Source organism: Mus musculus, chromosome 6 (assembly GCF_000001635.26).
Source record: "Mus musculus strain C57BL/6J chromosome 6, GRCm38.p6 C57BL/6J".
Taxonomy (NCBI): domain Eukaryota; kingdom Metazoa; phylum Chordata; class Mammalia; order Rodentia; family Muridae; genus Mus; species Mus musculus.
This window is the reverse complement of record NC_000072.6, coordinates 61947015-61966604: the sequence shown is the minus strand read 5'-3', so window position 1 is coordinate 61966604 and position 19590 is coordinate 61947015. Positions and strand designations below refer to the sequence as shown.

The 19590-nt window shown below is 35.5% G+C and overlaps 1 protein-coding gene across 2 annotated transcripts in view; it reads right to left on the bottom strand.

Moving 5' to 3' along the window:
• The window catches only part of Ccser1 (coiled-coil serine rich 1), a 1202904-nt gene that overhangs the window by 416259 nt on the left and 767055 nt on the right, over positions 1 to 19590 (bottom strand). For both annotated transcript variants that reach the window (NM_183310.2, NM_001164316.1), the window contains exon 10: positions 9872 to 9916. In NM_183310.2, coding sequence (NP_899133.2) covers positions 9872 to 9916 — 45 coding nt within the window. The remainder of the gene's footprint in view (positions 1 to 9871; positions 9917 to 19590) is intronic.

Below are 19590 nucleotides of genomic sequence, written 5' to 3'. Positions count from 1 at the left end.
ACTTGTAATGATGAAGTGAACCACAGTGTTTGTCATTGTTTACATCTGAATAAGTCCTTCCCTGATGAAGCCTGAACCAGTTTATCCAGATGGTTAACTAGAATCACCTCTAATACTCTAGACAGACTTTTGACATTCTGACTAAATTCCCCCCACAAAAACCTAAACCAAGATTTAAGCATTTATTTTTATTGCTTTTGGGTCCTACAGAACTTAGTTTTCTTTGCTTAGTCAATGACTTAGAAATTTATTTTATTTTTTACACTTGTGTCATTTTCTGAGGTCAATGGTCAATTATCATGGTGTTACTGTGAGGTGCACTTAGCACCTATGCCTCAAGACCTTATTTGATATAAGTTTTCCTCAGGCCTTTTGAGTCTCCCAGACAGTGAGGTAAATCTAGTAGAGACTAAACTATCACTGTTGTTCAATAGCAAATTGTTGCTCCTAGGATTGAAGATGCTTTATGTAAGCACAAAGAAATTTATCTTCCATTGAAATCCTGTTATGTCACTTGAAATTTCACTGTTGGCCTGTTATACAACCCTCCTTATTATTCTAGCCTAGTGTCCAGGACACAGAAGCTGTTGCAAGACTTATACCTTTTAGATAACTAAACTTTGATAACCCTTCAAGAACCTCCTAAATGTCCCAGTGTTGTCTTTTCATCACAGAGTTTCATTTTGTTTGAAAGCAAATTATTTGTTTGGTCTCTTGTTTGGTTCTTTAGGTGAAATTCCTGCTTTTGTTGCGTGTCAAATCATATGTATGATCCAAATGGAGTAATTCCACCAAGTAAAATGTGAAACAGTTGTATAATTTCCAGGAACATATTTATCTTAACATACCTTTATTTTTTGCCTAATAAACTAGAATTTAAATTATTGCTTAAGATCATTGTAAATGTGGGGGGGGGGTGGCAGAAGTTTGTATGCATGTGTCCATGTGTATGTCTCTGTGTGTGTCCATGTGTATGTCTCTGTGTGTGTCCATGCGTCCGTTTGTATCCATGTGTGTGTGTGTGTGTGTGTGTGTGTGTGTGTGTGTGTGTGTGCATGTGTGTGTGTGATAGGTTTCTCATACTTAAAGCTTTTAGCCATGCCTAGGCCATTTTGAAATTTTTTTCTTTATTTTGGTAATGATAGCTTCCTGAGACTACAGTAATCAGCATCTTGGACTTGCTTTCCTGCATTCCTGACACTGCCCCTGCAGACTGAGATACTGGCTGGCCATTTGCAATTGTTTGCCATCATTTTTCATTCATTTGCTCACTGATCACCATTCTTTATTTACCGCTAGAAATGGTCAATCTTATATCCAAAAGAATCTCTCAACCCACTTTCCTGCCCCGACTTCTTTCGACAAGCATCCCTAGTTGGTGAGCAGAAAACTCTGCATTTCACTCCAACAAATGTCCACTTTGTTGTCTGTCTTCACTTCTCCCTGACTTGTCGAAAATGCTTTCTTCTTCCCATGAGATGACTTCTAACAACTTCCCTCCTCCATCTTTTTCATTCTTTTCTCAGGGAAATACTTCTCTGTCACTGTTTTTACACACTTTGTAGTTAGTAAGATTTGTAAGTGCCTGATTTGTGGCACTTATGGTTTTCTGCCTGAGATATCACTAAACTGTATCTGTGACTTCTTCTTCTTCTTCTTCTTCTTCTTCTTCTTCTTCTTCTTCTTCTTCTTCTTCTTCTTCTTCTTCTTCTTCTTCTTCTTCTTTTTCTGAGACAGGGTTTCTCTGTATATCCCTGGCTGTCCTGGAACTCACTCTGTAGACCAGGCTGGCCTCAAACTCAGAAATCCACCTGCATCTGCCTCTCAAGTGCTGGGGTTAAAGGCGTGTGCCACCACCGCCTGGCTGTGTCTGTGACTTCTTACTCTTTCGACAACTGTAACTCTTATAATTTTCTTTGACTTGATGGACATATTCTTGAAGGTCATTGACGATAAAAACAAATGGGTACTTCCATTTCAAGAGTGAAAATATCTGCATAATGTGGAACATGTGAGGATGTGGCTCAAACCTCATTAACCCAGAGACTTTAGATTTTGCCCTCCAAGTCATGCTCCTCAGAAAAATTAATCTTATTCCTATTCTATAATAGGAAGAAGGGAATGGAGGAATTGATTAGATTAACTGATATAGTCCACATAGGTCTTGATGACTTATTTAGAAATTGTCATCTCAAACACAATTTAGAGTATGAAAATCCTCTTTGGGGTATGATTAGTTCAAGATACCCTGATTCTGATGGTTTAGAAAAGTTCATATGGATAATTAAATATCCCAATGGGTAATGTTTTTGGTCAATTTCCACAATCTGATGGTAAACCACAAGGTCTTTTTGCTGAAGACTATTCTCGCACTATCATGCACAGAACAGTCAAGCTTGTGTCCAACTAGAAGTTTTACCCCTGTTGATTAGCATTCATAGGCTGGAGGGTTCTCTGAATATTACCAAAGGAAAAGGGTAATCATCAATATCATCCAGTTACAAATGAGTAGCAAACAATAACAAGCCTGCAAGATATATTGGTGGAACAGTGCCAAAATGTAGAAGAAATAAACCAGATTTTATTGGGCTTAAGACTCTTTTGATGAGATGGAACCCACATCTGTCATTACTAAAGTAGCCAAGAATGTCTCACTATATAAGCCCAGGGGAAATCCTACCAGTAATATTCTTCTAAAGGAACATACCATTAAAATGGCTCCTAATGACATATCACTATACCTATAGTGATTCTCCAGACACTCATCACAAAATCTAGAAGGAAATGGAAATCAACACAGGAATCCAAAACTAGACAATGTGCACAGAGTAAAAGGCTTTAGAACACTCAGTTGTAAATGGGCTGTTTTCATCAAACGTTTCTACTTGAAACTTAGGCATTTATGCTGAAGGAGAAGGTAGAAAGGCTAAGAGCCAGAGGTGGTAGATGACTCAAGGAAACAATGTCTTCTATATGCAACAAGACTGCTAAACACACAAATTCACAGGCAAGTCAGGCAGCATGGATAAGATCTACACAGATTGGGGTAACATACAATTCCACTACTGAAAACAGAATCCCACTCCTAACCAAGAAGTAATTTGAAACTGATAATTTCAGAGAAAGGCAAAAATCCAACTAAAGTGTCACTGGATATTTCAACCAAACTCCTGGGAAGCCGTCAACTTAAATAAAACATTGATTAGGAAGCATAATTACTTCTCATTTCTTTTTTAATTTTCAGTTTAAAGGATTAAAAATAAGATAGTTTATATTTTACCAATCCTAATTAAAGTCACGCCATAAATCAAGTAGATCTCATTGGCAAGAGTGATGAACCTTTAAAAATATCTAATTTATAAAAAAAAAAAAGGAAGGATAGGAGTTGGAGAGATAACTCAGCATTTAGAGCACTTACAGATCTCTCAGAACACCCCAGCTGAGGTCAAGATGGCTTAGCAGGTAAGGGTGCTTGACATCAGAGTTATTTTCTCCATAGCACAACGTGGTTGAGAACCAAATTCCATAGAGTGTTCTCAGACATGGAGCATAGCATACATGAGGTATGAACACATACCTACTAAACACATAAATGTGACTTTCAAAATATGCAGTTGAGTAAGAGTTGAAATTTTAGCGTATTTGTACAATACATAATAAGGAAAGTGTAATTAAGTTCACAGTACTGGAAACATAGGCGTGTCACAAACTAGGAAAAGCAGTACCACTAGTCTATACTGCAAATCTCATTGTTTCCTTTGTTTAATTGCTTCTTTCTTAAAATCTCTTAGCCATTTTTTTCCTGCTGTTTTTTTTTTCTGCCATGTTAATAGAAAACAACTATTATCAACATATAAAGATGAATGCTAATCTTGAAGGTTTCCTAGAAGTAGGTTTTCTGTTTAAAACAGAGCTATCAAAGACATATAATAGAAGCCACAAAGTGATACAAAATATTAAATCATAAGAGAAAAACTAAAAATTATATCCAAGGCTCAGAGGTCATTGAGTAAAAGAGAAAGGAAAGAGTTTAAGAATCAGATGTTGTGTCTGACTACATGGAAACTGTGTCTTCTGGACATGACAGTGCAGCTTGCCATAATATCACACAGAGGATGGGACACCATGTACAAAATCTGTACAAGGATACCACAGACTGGATCTCAGAGGGTGACAAGAGTCATGGAGCTATTGATACCTGCTTGCTGCAGGCAGAGGGAAAATTGCTTTACTTTGGTAAGTTGACCATCCTCCAGTGAAAGGGCAGACATCCAAGAGTATTTGGACAGAAGTGGTCTTTATATGAAAACAAACCAAACCAAACCAACCAAACCAAACCAAACCAAAACAAAACAAAACAAATCAAAATCCCCTAATAACACAAAACCTGGCTGGATATTTCAGTGAGGGTAATAAGTCTTAGAAGAGGTAGAGGGGGTGTGTGAACAAGATCAAAACATATATGAATATCTCAAAGAGCTAATAAAGATATAGTTTCTTTCTTGAGTTAAAAATTACATAAAAATATCAGGTCTTTGAGGACACTGGTATCCTGGCACATGGGCTGACACTTATTTCTATAACTTTTCATCATTTTGTTATATTCTTAGAAATCAGTAGTTCGTCTTTCTTTCTTTCTTTCTTTCTTTCTTTCTTTCTTTCTTTCTTTCCTTCCTTCCTTCCTTCCTTCCTTCCTTCCTTCCTCTTTCTTTCTTTCTTTCTTTCTTTCTTTCTTCTCTCTTTTTTTAACAGTTCAGACTTTGTCCTCTTCTGGGCTCACCCTCCGACTGTTCAACATCTAAAAATGATTATTTCCATTGGCCTGACAGACATTTAAGAATATATATAACTTAATTAAAAATACCTAGTAATTAATATATATATATATATTAAAAATACCTAGTAATTAATTATCTGCTTAATACTTACCATTAAAACACAAATGGAAAAAAGTCTGTGTGATTTTTCCATGCTACTTAAAGTCATACAGATAAATTATTTCACCATTTAGAAGAGAATTTATTTCATTTTCTGAATTTCTTCCTATGGTATCCCAGGCCAGACTGATTTTCAATTTAAAACAAAAATGTATAATTTTTCAATACATAAGCAATGCAAAGCTATGTAAGCCTAATGACAAAGACATTCAAGATATAATGAAATAATTACATTCATGAGAATATTTCATGCTTAAACAATACTCACCATAAGTAGAACGTCAACAGAAAAATGTGTATTTTCAAACTCTAATGCCTCTTAAAATGGAAGAATACACCTCTTCATTAAAAAAAAAAACTGATAATTTAATTTTGCCTGGTATTTTCATAAAATCACTGTACATGATAATAAGTATTCTGAGAAGACTGATTCATATCTATTTTTATCCATGAACCCTAACTGAGGCTTTTGAATGACCTGTGAATTCCACTGGATGGAGGAACCTAGTTCATAATCATGAGGAAATCATTGTTACATGGTCACATTTTATATATTATTCTCAAAACCTTTCTTTCACAGTAAGAGCACTCCCAATGATTACATGCAATAAAAGCATGCAAAGACACAGATACATTGATAATTTATTCACCTATTATCATTTTTAAAAATTCCACTATAATACACACACTCATCCCTGATCCTCTGGAAACATAATCGATGTATAGTGTATAATTGATACATTACAAGAAGTAATGTGAACAAGAATGTCTGAAGAGGTGGAGTGTCTACAAAGACCAGTTAAGTGACTAAAACTTCAGAATGGGAAAGAAATTGTTGCTTCAGATCCAGAGCCTAATTACTATTTATCTTGGCCTATCTTCAGTCCACTAAAGAATCCTTCTTTTCCCCCCATCACTCCAAGAAGATTGACGTAATCATCTGATAACAAGTGAAAACTGTTGATTGCATTTGCTTAATAAAATCCTACTTATCCAACAACCAAAAGACTGAGACAGCATTTGAGGGCTGTAGATGATATTTCTGTGCTGTGTGTAAAACCTGCATTTACCATTTCTATCAAAAAATTTGAAAGCACCTTGATTTATGACTTTCTTCCTTTTGTCATTATAAAAAGTTCATGAAATTGAATCCATGTTGGAAGAGGGAATTTGAGGTAACCTAAATGTGTGTTTCTGGGACATGGTCATTCATGTTTGCTTCCAGAAGGAGCCATCTCTTATTCCCAGTGAAGTGAAAAATGTGGATTTTTGTACAGACAGTAGTGTCCAAATCTGCCTTTCCTGCACAGCTGTTAGCTTTGTAATAGGATTCTCCACTTACCTAAATCGCACATTACTGCCTAGTTCAATTTTCCATGCATGCTCAAGATGTTGTCATTAACTCAAGAAGTGAATAGAACATTTTCAGTGACATTTCTTAAACCTTCTTATAAATATTTGCCAATTGGTCCTTAGTATTGCATCCATCAACACCTATTGGGAATGGCTGTCATTTGAACTTGAACAAAGTAATTTATCTTAAGCAACATCATTGTAGGTAAATCTTTATCGGTCATGATGGGTTCACAGTGAGAAATTGTAAGAGACTATTTGCAGGGCATTGAAAACACCTGTGTTAAAATTTAACTGTTCAGAGGCAACACTGCACTTCCTTATAACTTACACACATTATACAATAGTCAAGAGTAATCAGGGAGATTCATGACACTCAACATATTCTAGAGCCATTGTAACTGAATCTTTGTTTATAGATCAGCAACCTCTGAGACTGGGCAACATGGTTTCCACCACACATTGTCTCCAACTTCTCTAAAGTTAGGTATCATAAGACAGATCACTTTCTAATTCATGGATAATGTTAACTTTAAGTAATTCGACAAAATTGAAGATCACTGAGAAACACCTCAAAAGAAAATAAAGGAGTTATTTTGAATTTTAATTCCCGTATTCGTTTTCTATGTGTAGAGAAAAGAAAGGGTCAAATGGAGAAGTCATTACTAAGCTAGTATTGATTTGATGATTAAATTGTCTTCACCGTTATTACAGACCACAGTTTAATTCTTTCTCTCATATATATACACACACACACACACACACACACACATACACACATATATATATGTGTGTGTGTATGTATATATGTATATATATGTATACATAATATGTACATAGTATGTGTCTTATACACATATTATTAGATTTTTCCATAAGTCAAAAATACTTGTGAGGCAATATATTTTAATTTAAAGTACACCATTGATATATTCCTTATACATAATTGTATTTACAGAAAAAAATAAAATAGGAGGCAATGCAAAAATTAGAAGCAGACTTCAATGAGAACTCTTTTCAGTGAAGACCAAACAATGTGTTTTTAGAGTAGTGTTAATCTTAAAAATAATGTTTACTGATGAAATGAATTATATTTTCCACGGCTTAACAATATTACCCTATTTTTGCAAGGATATAATGTATCCTTCCCCATAGGTGTCCCTGAGAGCACCGAACAAGGACAGAGGAACTATAGCACTGCTGCTTAGAAGGTACTATCACATAAGAAGTAATCAGTGTGTTCTGTATGTCAACATGCTTTAGTACTTCCAAAGAAAAGCAGTCACTGCACCTATGAGAGTCTCTGATGTCATCCTCAGGAGCCATGGCCTTACCCAGTCGTGCTAGAAGAGAGGTCAAGTACCCTTACCCGCTGAGCCATTTTGATGGGTAGCTCTTATACAACTTTAAATATCTGATTCTTGGTTTCTTTGAATACAGGCTTTGATTTAGAGAGTCTTTGATGATTTTAGTTATTATATTTTAATTCTATGAATTAGTTAATAGTATATTGTGATTAAAGCTCTAAAAGTCAGGATAAAGATGTTCCTTTCTTTAAAATTTTTGTGTTTGTGTGTGTGTGTGTGTGTGTGTGTGTGTGTGTGTGTGGTGTCTGGGTGTTTTGTCCTTATGCATGTCTGTGTATTACATGTGTGTAGTGTCTGTGAATGAAGACCCGAAAAAGGAATCAGATCTTCTGATACTGGAGTTACAAGTAGCTTTAAGTTGCTATGTGAATGATCGGAACTGAACATGGGTCTTCTCTTAGAACAGTAAATGCAATTAACTGCCACACTATCTCTTCAGCCCTTATGCTTTCCTTTTTATTAATTAGAATTATTTAATGGTTCAGCACTCTTAGATTGTAAGATTTACCTGATGCATGCATGGTATGAATTTGATTGGGATTTGATAAAATGTCAAGTATCCCTGCCTGCTTTTCTCCTTTAGACCTGCAAAGTAATAAAAGAACTGAGAATTCATAATGCTTAAGAGTAAATATTTTTTATTTAAACTTTTATATTTATTTAATTTTTCATACAATATATTTTGATCATGACTTTTCCTTATTCGACACTTCCTAGGTCCTACCACTCATCTAGTGAGTCAACTTCCTCATACTTATTTTCCCTGTCTCTCTCAAAAATGAAAATCAAAACAAACAAAATAGACAAAATATATATTTTAAAAACTGAAACAGAAAGTACATTGAGTCTGTTCAGTGTTGGCCATCTATTCCTGAGTTTGGAGTCTGCCCTAGATTATGGTTATGGTTAACATATATATTGACACTCCAGTGTACAAAACTGATTTTTTTCTTTCCCCAAAGTTATCAGTTTCAAACAGCTTCTATGTTAGGAATGGGATTTTGTGTGCACTTTGCATTTGCAGCAATGGAATTTGAGTTACATGATGCTGCAGATCCACACATGCTACCTACTCTTCTGTGAGTGCATATGTGCATCAGTCCTACTGAATATGGAGTCTTGGTTCTTACATCATGAAAAGTTCCTAAAGAATGCATCTATATTTCACTCCCTCCAGTTGTTTCTCTAATGTGATAACTTATCTGAGCCACTAAGAGAAAGTATTCCTTTGTATGAGAAACAGAGTAATGGAGGGAGACTCTAAATGATAAGCAGAAAGAGAAAATACCCATGAAGACATTAGAATGGAGAGGATATGAGCAAGTGTTACTCACAAAGAAAGAAGTCCATTTGTAGAGAATGAAATCACAAGTGATAGAGGGAAGATTTGTTTCTTATTTTGTAATAGAAAAACACCTCTAGTTTTGCCAATATTTGGTTAGATAATTTCACTGAAAATAATAATAAATTTTCTACAAAGAAAGCACTGACTTATTGAATCAAATATTCTGGCTTTCCCACCCCTCCCATCAACTTAGAATTCAGAATCAAACTTTTGTACATCAAGAACAGAGAATGTCAGCAGTTGTCATTACCCTTTAATTAGAAGATAAAAGCATTTATAATATGATGTCATATTGCCATATTGCTACAATGTGAATTCACTGTATTTATAAAGCATTTGAGGAAATCAACATTTACTAAAGATTTAAGAACTTAAGTGTGACCAGAACAAGTGCAAAACAAGTTTTTACATATATCATTCTTACATGAATTCTGCTAATTCAACAGTAGGTATTTTAAATACTAATATTGCAAATTTTGCTGAAAAGGCTTTTCTGAGCTCTCTGAAGGACATGGTGCTTAGGAAACCCATATCAATAGAAACACTTCCTTCCAAGACGAACGGTATTTTCTTCAACTTCCTTACCAAGATGAACATTGTTTTCTTCAGCATCAAAGAAATAAGCATATTTGTCTACTTATATAAATAATATCTTAATTTAAACATATGCATAATGAATGGGAATATATGAGAAAATATATACATACATATATGTATATATACTACATATATGTATATATGTGTGCATGTATTTACATATATGTTCACATTTGTATTTACAATATCAATGTCCTTAGTCACTAACACTACACCACCCACCTGAACAATGTTCTCTTCTTCCCTCTCTTCTTCCCCTTATATTTTCTTACCTCTCTCCCTCCTTGTACAGCCTCCAGTCGTTTCAGGCTTAAACCCTGGAAGAAAATAAATATGTATAATACATAACTACACACAAGGTATCAACTCACAATCAGTACAAGAACACTGTAATAAAGGAAAGTACTCAGAATTTAGTTATCACAAAGAAATTCCCTTTTCTAGTGTTACAAATGTTTTTCATAGTAGAAGAAAATGCAAGCCTAGCCAAATACACACTATGCTTTCGAGAGAGATTTAACCTATTTATTATGAAGGTAATTGCAAAATGAGTTCATGACACAAGATGGAAAACTAAACTTATTGATTGTTTTTCTGCTATCTATCTTTCTTTCAGTCTGTCTGTCTGTCTATCTATCATCTATCTATCCATCCATCCACCCCAGGATTATGTATAATCTATCTTTATTGAGTCAATGAAACATAATAAAGGAATATATTAGAAGATTGATTTGCTATCAAAACCAAATGATAAATTTAATTCCTGCAGTAATCCCTGAAGTGGGTTACTTGCCTTGAAGAAATGAAGTGAAAGTCACATTACCCACAGTTATAACAACAATAAGCAATGCTACAGCATGCAATTTCTTTCATATTTTTCTCATCATTTTTCTAACTTTTCCCTTTTCTTTTTTTCTCTTTTCTCTTACAGTGTTATCTGTTAATTATATTGAGGCCTGTAATAGACATCTGCACAGACCACAGCTTGGAATGACATTGAGCCAGCCATCTTCTAGGTTGGAGAGGGAAGGCACAGAAAGAACTCCTACAGAGACAGTAACTCTTCTGTGCACACTACTTGAGCTTCAACAGCCTGGGATCACTGGTATTCACTCTAATGCAGAAGTCCAGGTTCTATCCCAACACAAGTTGTCCTGTGCACTGGGAGACCTAGAAGTAGGCCTAGAGACATGGCTCAACAGTTATAAGAACATGCTGCTCTTGTAGTTTAGCTCCTAATACTTAGGTCAGATGGCTCACAATCAGCATTTACTTCAGCTTCCAGATATCTGACTCCATCTTAAGGCCACTGGCAACTACTATCGAGTGCATATACCCCCACACAGAATCACATGATTTAACATTAAAAAATGAATACGTTTAAAATGCTGGGAAGCACTTTACTTAAGAAATGCTAATGCTGTAGCTAGCATACTTTGAGCTGGGCAGAAGGGGAAATGGAAAGAAGACACAAAAGCTGTCTAAATGGTAAGAATTTTCAAAGGAAGTTTGTACTTCCTTATACACATGTTACTTTGATACTGAAGATATAAAAATGAGGGATAAGATATTCTCAAAATTCAGACTGACTTCTTTTCATTTTCTTCTTTATAAATCAGCTGCTCGTGTCAGGGGAATTTAAAAAAAAGCAACTATAAATTCTTGAAGTGATAAATATATTAATTATGCTAATTTGATTGTTATACTTTTTCTATACAAATCAAAACCTCATATTTATCCAATAAAGTGATATGGGTACTACATGTCATTAAAGTATATTAACAGGGGCTGGAGACATGGCTCAGTGTAGCTACTGCTTCTATTTGCTGAGATGATGTTGGGATGAGATAAGAGCCATACCCATGCTGTGTGAATACATGGCTTGTGCTGAGCCCAAAACATTTCGTTCTCTGTTCTAACTATCCCTAGGTCTAGGTCTGGAAGTTTCTAGCTTCCAAACAATCTAGTCTTCCTGCTGATTCTATTCAGCTTCTCTGGGCTTCTGACTGAATTACTCTACTTGGCCTCATACTAACCTTGGCAATATGTTTTAATCTTCTGGCTCCTTCTCATTATCTGGCTTGTTCTGTCTTTGTCTGTGCCTAGCTTTTCCTCTCTGCAACTTGTCTCTGTAAAACTGTCCCAGTAAAACTGCCATTCACAAACAACACATCATATAACACAAAGCGATGTCTAGTCTGATTTTCTCCCTATGCTGTTCTTAAATAGCCCTTTTCCTGTGCTGTTCTCTAGAGAGTTGGGCATGTATCTCTGACTCATTCTGACAAATATTTCTCTAATTCATCACTTTGTATGCCTCTTAATTAGATTTCACTTTTAAACATGGCTGCTTCCATCTACAAATTAACCTTCATTGGTAGTGATTAAAGGTGTGTACTAAGGATGTTTCTGCACTCCAGTGGATCATGTAAACTTAGAAAGGAGTTTAATGTGATCTCATGCAAGAGCTTAAAGTTCCTCCAGAGTTTAGCAGGTAAGAGCACTGGCTGCTTTTACAGAAGACCTGGATTAAATTTCCAGCACCCATATGGTTTACAATCATGAATAACTCCAGTTCAAGGGGTTTAGATGTTCTCTTGTAGCCTATTTGGGCAACAGGTACCCACATATATTCAAATATGCATGCAACCAAGATATACAAGTGTGTAAAATAAACTAAAAAATAAAGCAAGCAAAATGTATATGCAGATATAAAGTATATTAACAAAATTAACATGTTTTGCATTTCTCTAAATAATTTAACAGAATAGAAAATCATATTTTTTCTTATTAAGCTAATAATTTTATTCAAGTCAGAGTATTTCTGATAAGATTATGAATGATACATAACTTGAGTTATAAATTTGCATCTTCAATACATCTAGTAAAATGATTATTTTGTGAAATGTAAACGTAACTTTTATTCACCAGATATAATTGATTGTCTCAGAGACGTACTGCTGGAAAAAGTTCACCCTTCTAGTTCTTTCTGAGTTCTGGCTGGCTGGTTCAGCTCACCTTTTATGGCTCAAAACTCCACTCCAAGATTACTGATTCACACTCTTTTGACTAATCATTGAATGGCTCTACTTAGAAAAACTGCCTCTGAATTCCACAAACAGCACTGTACTGACTGCATGAACTGAATAGAACTGAATGGAACAGCAAGACCTCAAATCAACTCAAGTACATTCAATTAAACAGCACTTACCTGCACTCTACTCCATTGCCTGAACTCAGCTGAACTACACTTACTGAACTGCCCCTTATTCCTGACTCTGTACTGCTCTTAAATAGCTTCTTGTTCCTTTCTACTTTTCTGAGAGTTGGGTGCATTCTATTTTGGACTCATTCTATCAATATTTCTCTGATTTGTTACTTTGTCTGACACTCAAATTAGATATCACTTTCAAACATGGACTTTTCCTTCTACAAACTAAACTAAATTTGCCTTTATTGTTTGGAAGCATATTAAGCATGTGTGTGTACATGTATGTGTGTGCTATGCTCTCTGGTCGAGTCAACTGGACAAGCCGAAAGGCTTAAAAGTCACTCATGAGGCAAAAGAGTTTCAAGGAAGCTCTCCTCCTGGAGTCTAGTGTTCTCTACCCATACATTAATTTTTCATTCCCAAGTTCCATTACCAAGCTAGTCTAGAGTATGGATCCACGTGCTCTCTTTCAGTATTTTCCTATAAGTGCTCTGACATGGCTAAAGCCAGTGTTCCAACAGTCCAAGGGCATCCTTGACCAAGATCAAGGGTTTAGAATTCAGCAAGATTGTAAAAGCTAAGTCACTCCCTTACACAGGAATTTACCATCACTTAAAAAGAAGGAAGTTTCAGACCAAAGGAGAAACCAGAATAGATACTATAGCAGAGTTACACCCATACACACGTATTTACAATGGCCTAAGGGGAAGGTGGACTATACAAGAGACTAAAATAGGAACTGTGGCAAGGACGCGAAGCCCTTGACCCTGGCTTCTAAGATTAGTGAATTTTAGGTGGAGCCCTTGTTGATCCCAGCTGTTATCAATGTATTCTATCCTGGGTGGTTCCCGTTAGACCTTTTGTGTTTGCATTCCTCTGTTTTATGTAAGATTCTGGTTACCTCAATTGTACCTTGCGAATATGTCACCCAACTTCCTTATTGTCCTCTGCATAAAAAGTCTGATGCAGTTGTAAAATTACATTCAGATTCCACACAAACTCTCCTGCGTGTGTGTCTGTCTGTCATTCATCCACGCTTTGCCCACCCGCGTCAAGAGACCCTGTTCCACGCAGACATAGGGACCCAGAAGGTCTGCGGCATGTGTGTGCATGTGTGTGTGTGTGTGGGGGGGGTGTATTCCAGCCAGAATGACTAAAGTATGTCATTCCAGCCAGGCCTCAAAGACCTAGAAGATCTTTTGATATGATCCCTTGCCAGAGCAGCCATATTGCTGAATTAAAATTCATCTACAGTGAAGTGATATGCTACACTTTGTGTATTCTGGCTATTAATTTCATCATTTAAGAAAAAAGATAACTGTTTCCACTGTTAATTAATAAAAATATTATAACTAAATATTTCATATCTACAAGAAGATTAAATTATCCAATTACTTCTTTGGGTATCAGTGTATATGATTAGAAAATTGTGCAGTCTTGTTTTAACAAATTGCTTTATGAAATTTCTTTCTTTAATTATTCTGATAATGTTGACAAACATTCCAGAATCCACCTGACAGAATATGTAACCGAATAGCATCCCACTGTCTGAGTAGAAAGACTTGTCCACATTTAGAATACATTTTGAAAAGTTTAACTTCCAATGAAAAGAGTATGAGGAAAAACATCACTTCTCAAAATGAAAGCTAACATAAGACATTCTAAAGTGGATACATTTGCACAAGTATTAACAGTTGGGAGAACTATTCAGAGGCAGGTTTGAATTCAGAATCATGTTGTTTTTAATCTCTAGTTTTCAACTTCTGTGTCTGCCTGCCAATATATTTCACAATCACTTTCAAGATAATCTTTGTGCTTTAAGTTAAACATCATAGCTAGCACATCTGTTCATATTGAAGGTGGGAGGAGACATATTAATTTTGCACACAGTAAAAGCCAACACTGTCTTTATTTTCTCTTCTTCATCTTCCAACTCATTGTCTACTATCTGACCTTGTCATCACTGTTGCATCTATGCTTAAATATAAGACAACATTGAATAAAATACTTTTGTTCTTCCTTGAATTGGGAGAATGCAGTTTTATAGGAAGCATTTGTGAATAAACAACAAGTATGAAATTAGGATGTACATATTACAGGTACAAGCTTAAATTATTGTTTAAACTATTTTGGCACACCTTTTTTTCTCCTACAATACTTTGATATTTGCCATTTGAGAGAAAAATTTTAAAGATGTTAAAATGGACTTTTTTTCTCCATACAATCTCTCTGTTCTTCACATTTCCCACCACCTTTTTCAAGGACTAAAGTTCCAGCTGCATATGTAGCAGAGGATGGCCTAGTTGGTCATCAGTGGGAGGAGAGGCCCTTGGTCCTGTGAAGGGTCTATGCCCCAGTATAGGGGAATTCCAGAGGCAGGAAGCAGCGGGATTGGGTGGGTTAGGGAACAGGGAGAGGTAGGAGGGGATAAAGGATTTTCAGAGGAGAAACTAGGAAAGGGGACAACATTTGAAATGTAAATAAAGAAAATATCTAGTAAGAAAACAAAAGGAAAAAAAAAGTTAATCATTGGTCCATGTGCCACTGATAACCTTTATTGTCAACTTGTTTCTTCTGGCTTGGTTCCTTACTTTGCATATTTTCTAGTAGTATCTTAGACAGTTTGCTAATCATTTTATTTCATATCTTTATATATGCTTTATATTATTATCATTAATCCCTTTGCTTACTCAAAGACTTCACTTATTTTGATATAAAATAATAACTTGATTTTTTCCCCTTTGCCTTTCCCAGCTTGGTTTCTTTCTACTGGGTAAATTTTCTTCCTGGTTATAAATCTCATTTATCCATTTTTTTCTCTTCCAGTAATTATTGTGTCTGCCAAATCGTGAGTTTTATTTTGTGAATACTAGATTTTGCTATATTCTCTTACTAGAATAACCTCTTGCAGACTTTTAAGTTTCTGCTGATTCAGACTAATCTCTCTCTAGCTTGGTTGAAAGTAAAGCGGAAAATCTAAATTAATTTTTATTGTTAACTCCTGCTGTTCCTATGATTCAGCTCAGTACATTGCATGGCTAGGAGCTAATGGACATTGTACTACGCTGGCTGAAAGGCACTCTGGGCTACGGAAAGAGCTGGTATCTGCACTCACCTTCCTTCCTGTTTCTTCTGACCATGTGGAAAATTAGAACACATATATGGAGATTACAAAACAAAGACTCTAGAGCTAACAACAGTCTTTAACATCACTTTCAGTTTGTTAACCAGGGACATTTAAAACCAGGGCTGTTTTCTGTTTTCTTTTCAATAGCATCTGGCCTCTTTCTGGCCATCTACCTACCACATGAGCAGAAATTTTGGCATTTCTTATGATTTATATTAATAACCACTGAAGCACAATGAATTTATTCATGAGAAAATTAATACATTTTAACCCTGTTCTATGCGAAAGTTGGGCTTTCAGAAAAACAAATGAAATCATCAACAATCATATTATTCACATGGGTATATTCAAATCAGTGTGCATATTATCTAGCTCTTAAAATTAGTACAAAGAATTTTAATTGATTTGAAATCTACCTCACCTTCAGTATAGGTTTTTCTCACTAGTGAGTATAAACTCTTTCATTGATCAAAATTAATCACCTGAGACCAAATCAAAATGTTATAAATTGTAGGTAGAGAGAAGAATTACCCTGAAGCAAGTGTTCTGCAGTGTGCTAAATTAAGATGGTTTAGCAAGGCATAAAGTAGAAAAAGCTATTAACTTAAAAAAAAAAAAACCTACAGAACTTTTTAGCCAAATTTTCTTCCCCGTGAAACTGTGAGGGTGTGGGATCAATTGGCTGGGTAAGCAGGAGTAGCTGGGTAGCTGGGTAGGTGTGTGATGTTAACTGTGTCTGCAGCCTGGGCCTGCCTGTATGACACATCCAGATAGACGGAATCCTCTTGCAATTGCTATCATGCCATGTACACTTCCTTAGCTCTACTGTAGCCCAGAGGTTTTAAAGGTCTTATCCAGAATCTGTGATTTGCTTGGTTGACTTTTCTAGTATAACAATATATAGAGTATACATATGGAATACATATTTTATTCCCAATACTGGAGATATTGCCCATGATAATTAAAAATTAAACCTAAAACGTTATGATTTAACTGCAGAAAGTAAAAATTCATTACTAAAAATATTAAAAATGACTGTGTAACTTTTCACACATTTAGTCTCAGCCACCAAGGCATAGGAAAGAGTCATGGGCATTTTAAATAGCTTGGAGTTCAATAGCCCCATGTGAGAGACAAAGAAGCTTGAAACTTGATTTATGTTAAGTGGCAGTTTTAGAATTTAAATCCAGGCCACTGGGGTTCAGATCCATAATTATCTTTGTTTAACAAAATTTTGTTAATATATCTATCATCCATCTTGTCAGAAAAGCTCTGTAACTTTTCAAGCATTCATGAGCCACATATCCCAAAATTTATAGCTTTGAAACTGAAGTAATTTTAGGCATAATTGGGATAATCTTCATAAAGCATAGTACCATGTCCAGCACACAGTTATTCAGTGTGTCTTAAGCTTTAGTAGTATTTTAAGATACTGCTGCAATTTGCATCGTAAAACATGAAACATTTACTCTACTACAGTTTTTAAAATACACTGTGTGTGTGTGTGTTTGTGTGTGTGTGTGTATGTGTCTGTGTGTGTCTGTGTCTGTGTCTGTGTCTGTGTCTGTGTGTGTCTGTGTCTGTGTCTGTCTGTGTCTGTGTCTGTCTGTGTCTGTGTCTGTCTGTGTCTGTGTGTGTCTGTGTGTGTCTGTGTCTGTGTCTGTGTCTGTGTCTGTGTCTGTGTCTGTGTCTGTGTCTGTGTCTGTGTCTGTGTTATCTGTACAACACTCTACTGACCCAATGTTTTAGCTGGAAAAATTCTATTCTTACAGTCAAATTGTACAAAGCGAAACAAAATGACCTATTACTTGATCTCCTCTCTTTTTGATTTTTTTTTTTAGACTAAAAGGTATACAGCTTTGTACAGTCCTACTGTTTATCTCACTTCTCAGCTGTGGTTCATGGCCCAGAACAATCAGAGGTTTTCCCATTCCTGCCTCCTCACTTCTTAGGAAAATCCTTCTTCAGTCTAGATTCAGTATTTGCTGGGAGCTGTATGCTCTTTAATGATAGTAGCAATAGTTAGCCTTTGCCTAAGCAAACAAGTCAACTTTTGCCAAAGCAATAGACTTCTTTGCTTATTATGAAAGTGGCAAAGATATTTTCAGTGAACATCCCCTCATAGTTCTACATTGTATCATTTGTTTCAAGATTAGTGCACAGCAATATGGAGAAACAAACTAATAGTGTGCATTCTAATTTGTGTTATGTATAATAAATGTTGATTATTTTCTTATTTAAAAAATATTACTTGGCAATTCTATTTTATTAGTCCTCCGTTGTCAATCTCAGTTTCCTTTGTCTTTTATACACCCACTTCTTGAAGCCAACTTGGATTTTTGTCAAATACTAAAGTCTTCTGCCTTTTTCACCTCCGTTTATGATTATTGTGCATTGTCTGTAAGTTCCATATGAACAAAAATCTTTGATTTTTTTTGTGTGATCTCAACTGCCCAAATAGAGCTTGGTGAATACTAATTATGCTAAGTATGTAATTCAGTGTTTATTGAGGGAACATTTGCTTCATGTTTTGGTTGGGTCAGTGAGTTCTCCTAAGGGGCTGACTATAGGGATTTTTTGTTTTTTTCCTTGCTGTTGTTTGCTTGTTTTTAGTATTGCCCACCAAGGCTCATTAGGGAAGCTGATGGAACTATTCATAGTTCCAACAAGGCTTAATACCTTAACTGTCCATCTTGGTGCATGGTTCAATTTAAACCTTTTAAAATTTAGATGTTAATATTTTCCTCTGTTGCCTCACTAATAGGCTTTATTTTTATTGGTAATCTGCATTTACTTTGCTGAGAAAATGATTATGCACTAAAAGAACCTCAAAAAAAATCACTGTTACATGTAATCTCTGGTTTAAACATATGTAATTTGGTGATCATTCTTTTAGTTAATATGTTAGATTTTTTTTCTTACAAAATGATTATATTGTAAATTCTAGAGAAATTTCCAAAGCACATATTGCTAGACAGCTCATCAGAATTTTACTCAAAGATAATCCAAAGACAAAAATCACCCAAGTGTCAACATTTACAAAATTATTTTTTCTTTCTGTTGTGTTTTCAATGTTAGTCACACTAGGCACCATTGAGAGCCTGTGCCTAACATCTGCAACTCAGGGTGGATGCTTCAATTTGTTCCTCTTTCTGTTTTTAAAAACAGAGATGTCCTTATCCCAGCTACATCACTGCTTCACTATTAAGTGCTATCATTTTGAAAATAGAAATGACACATTGTCTTTGATAACTCCTCTTCTGAAGGAACACATTTGTACATGACACAGAATGTCTGCTATATTGATTTTTAACGCCAGTGCTGCTTTCTAAACTGAGGTGGTAATCCTCATGGGATGACATAAGAAAGCACAGGTCACAGAGCATATGGCAACCTCAAAAGATGTCTGAAAGCACAACAACCAAACATTAAATTATCAAGCAGGTTATGAATACAAAATTTCCCCAGCATTAATTTCACAGGTGACCTTTGACTACAGCTTTGGCTCTGAACATGCCCACTTTTGCTCTGGAAATGATTTCGCATCATACAAAGTCAATGCTTCCTGAAACAGTTTGGTTCGAATTGGGGACCATCATATAATAAAATCTGCAATGTTTGTAATATAGTCATACAGTGCAATTGCCACTTAT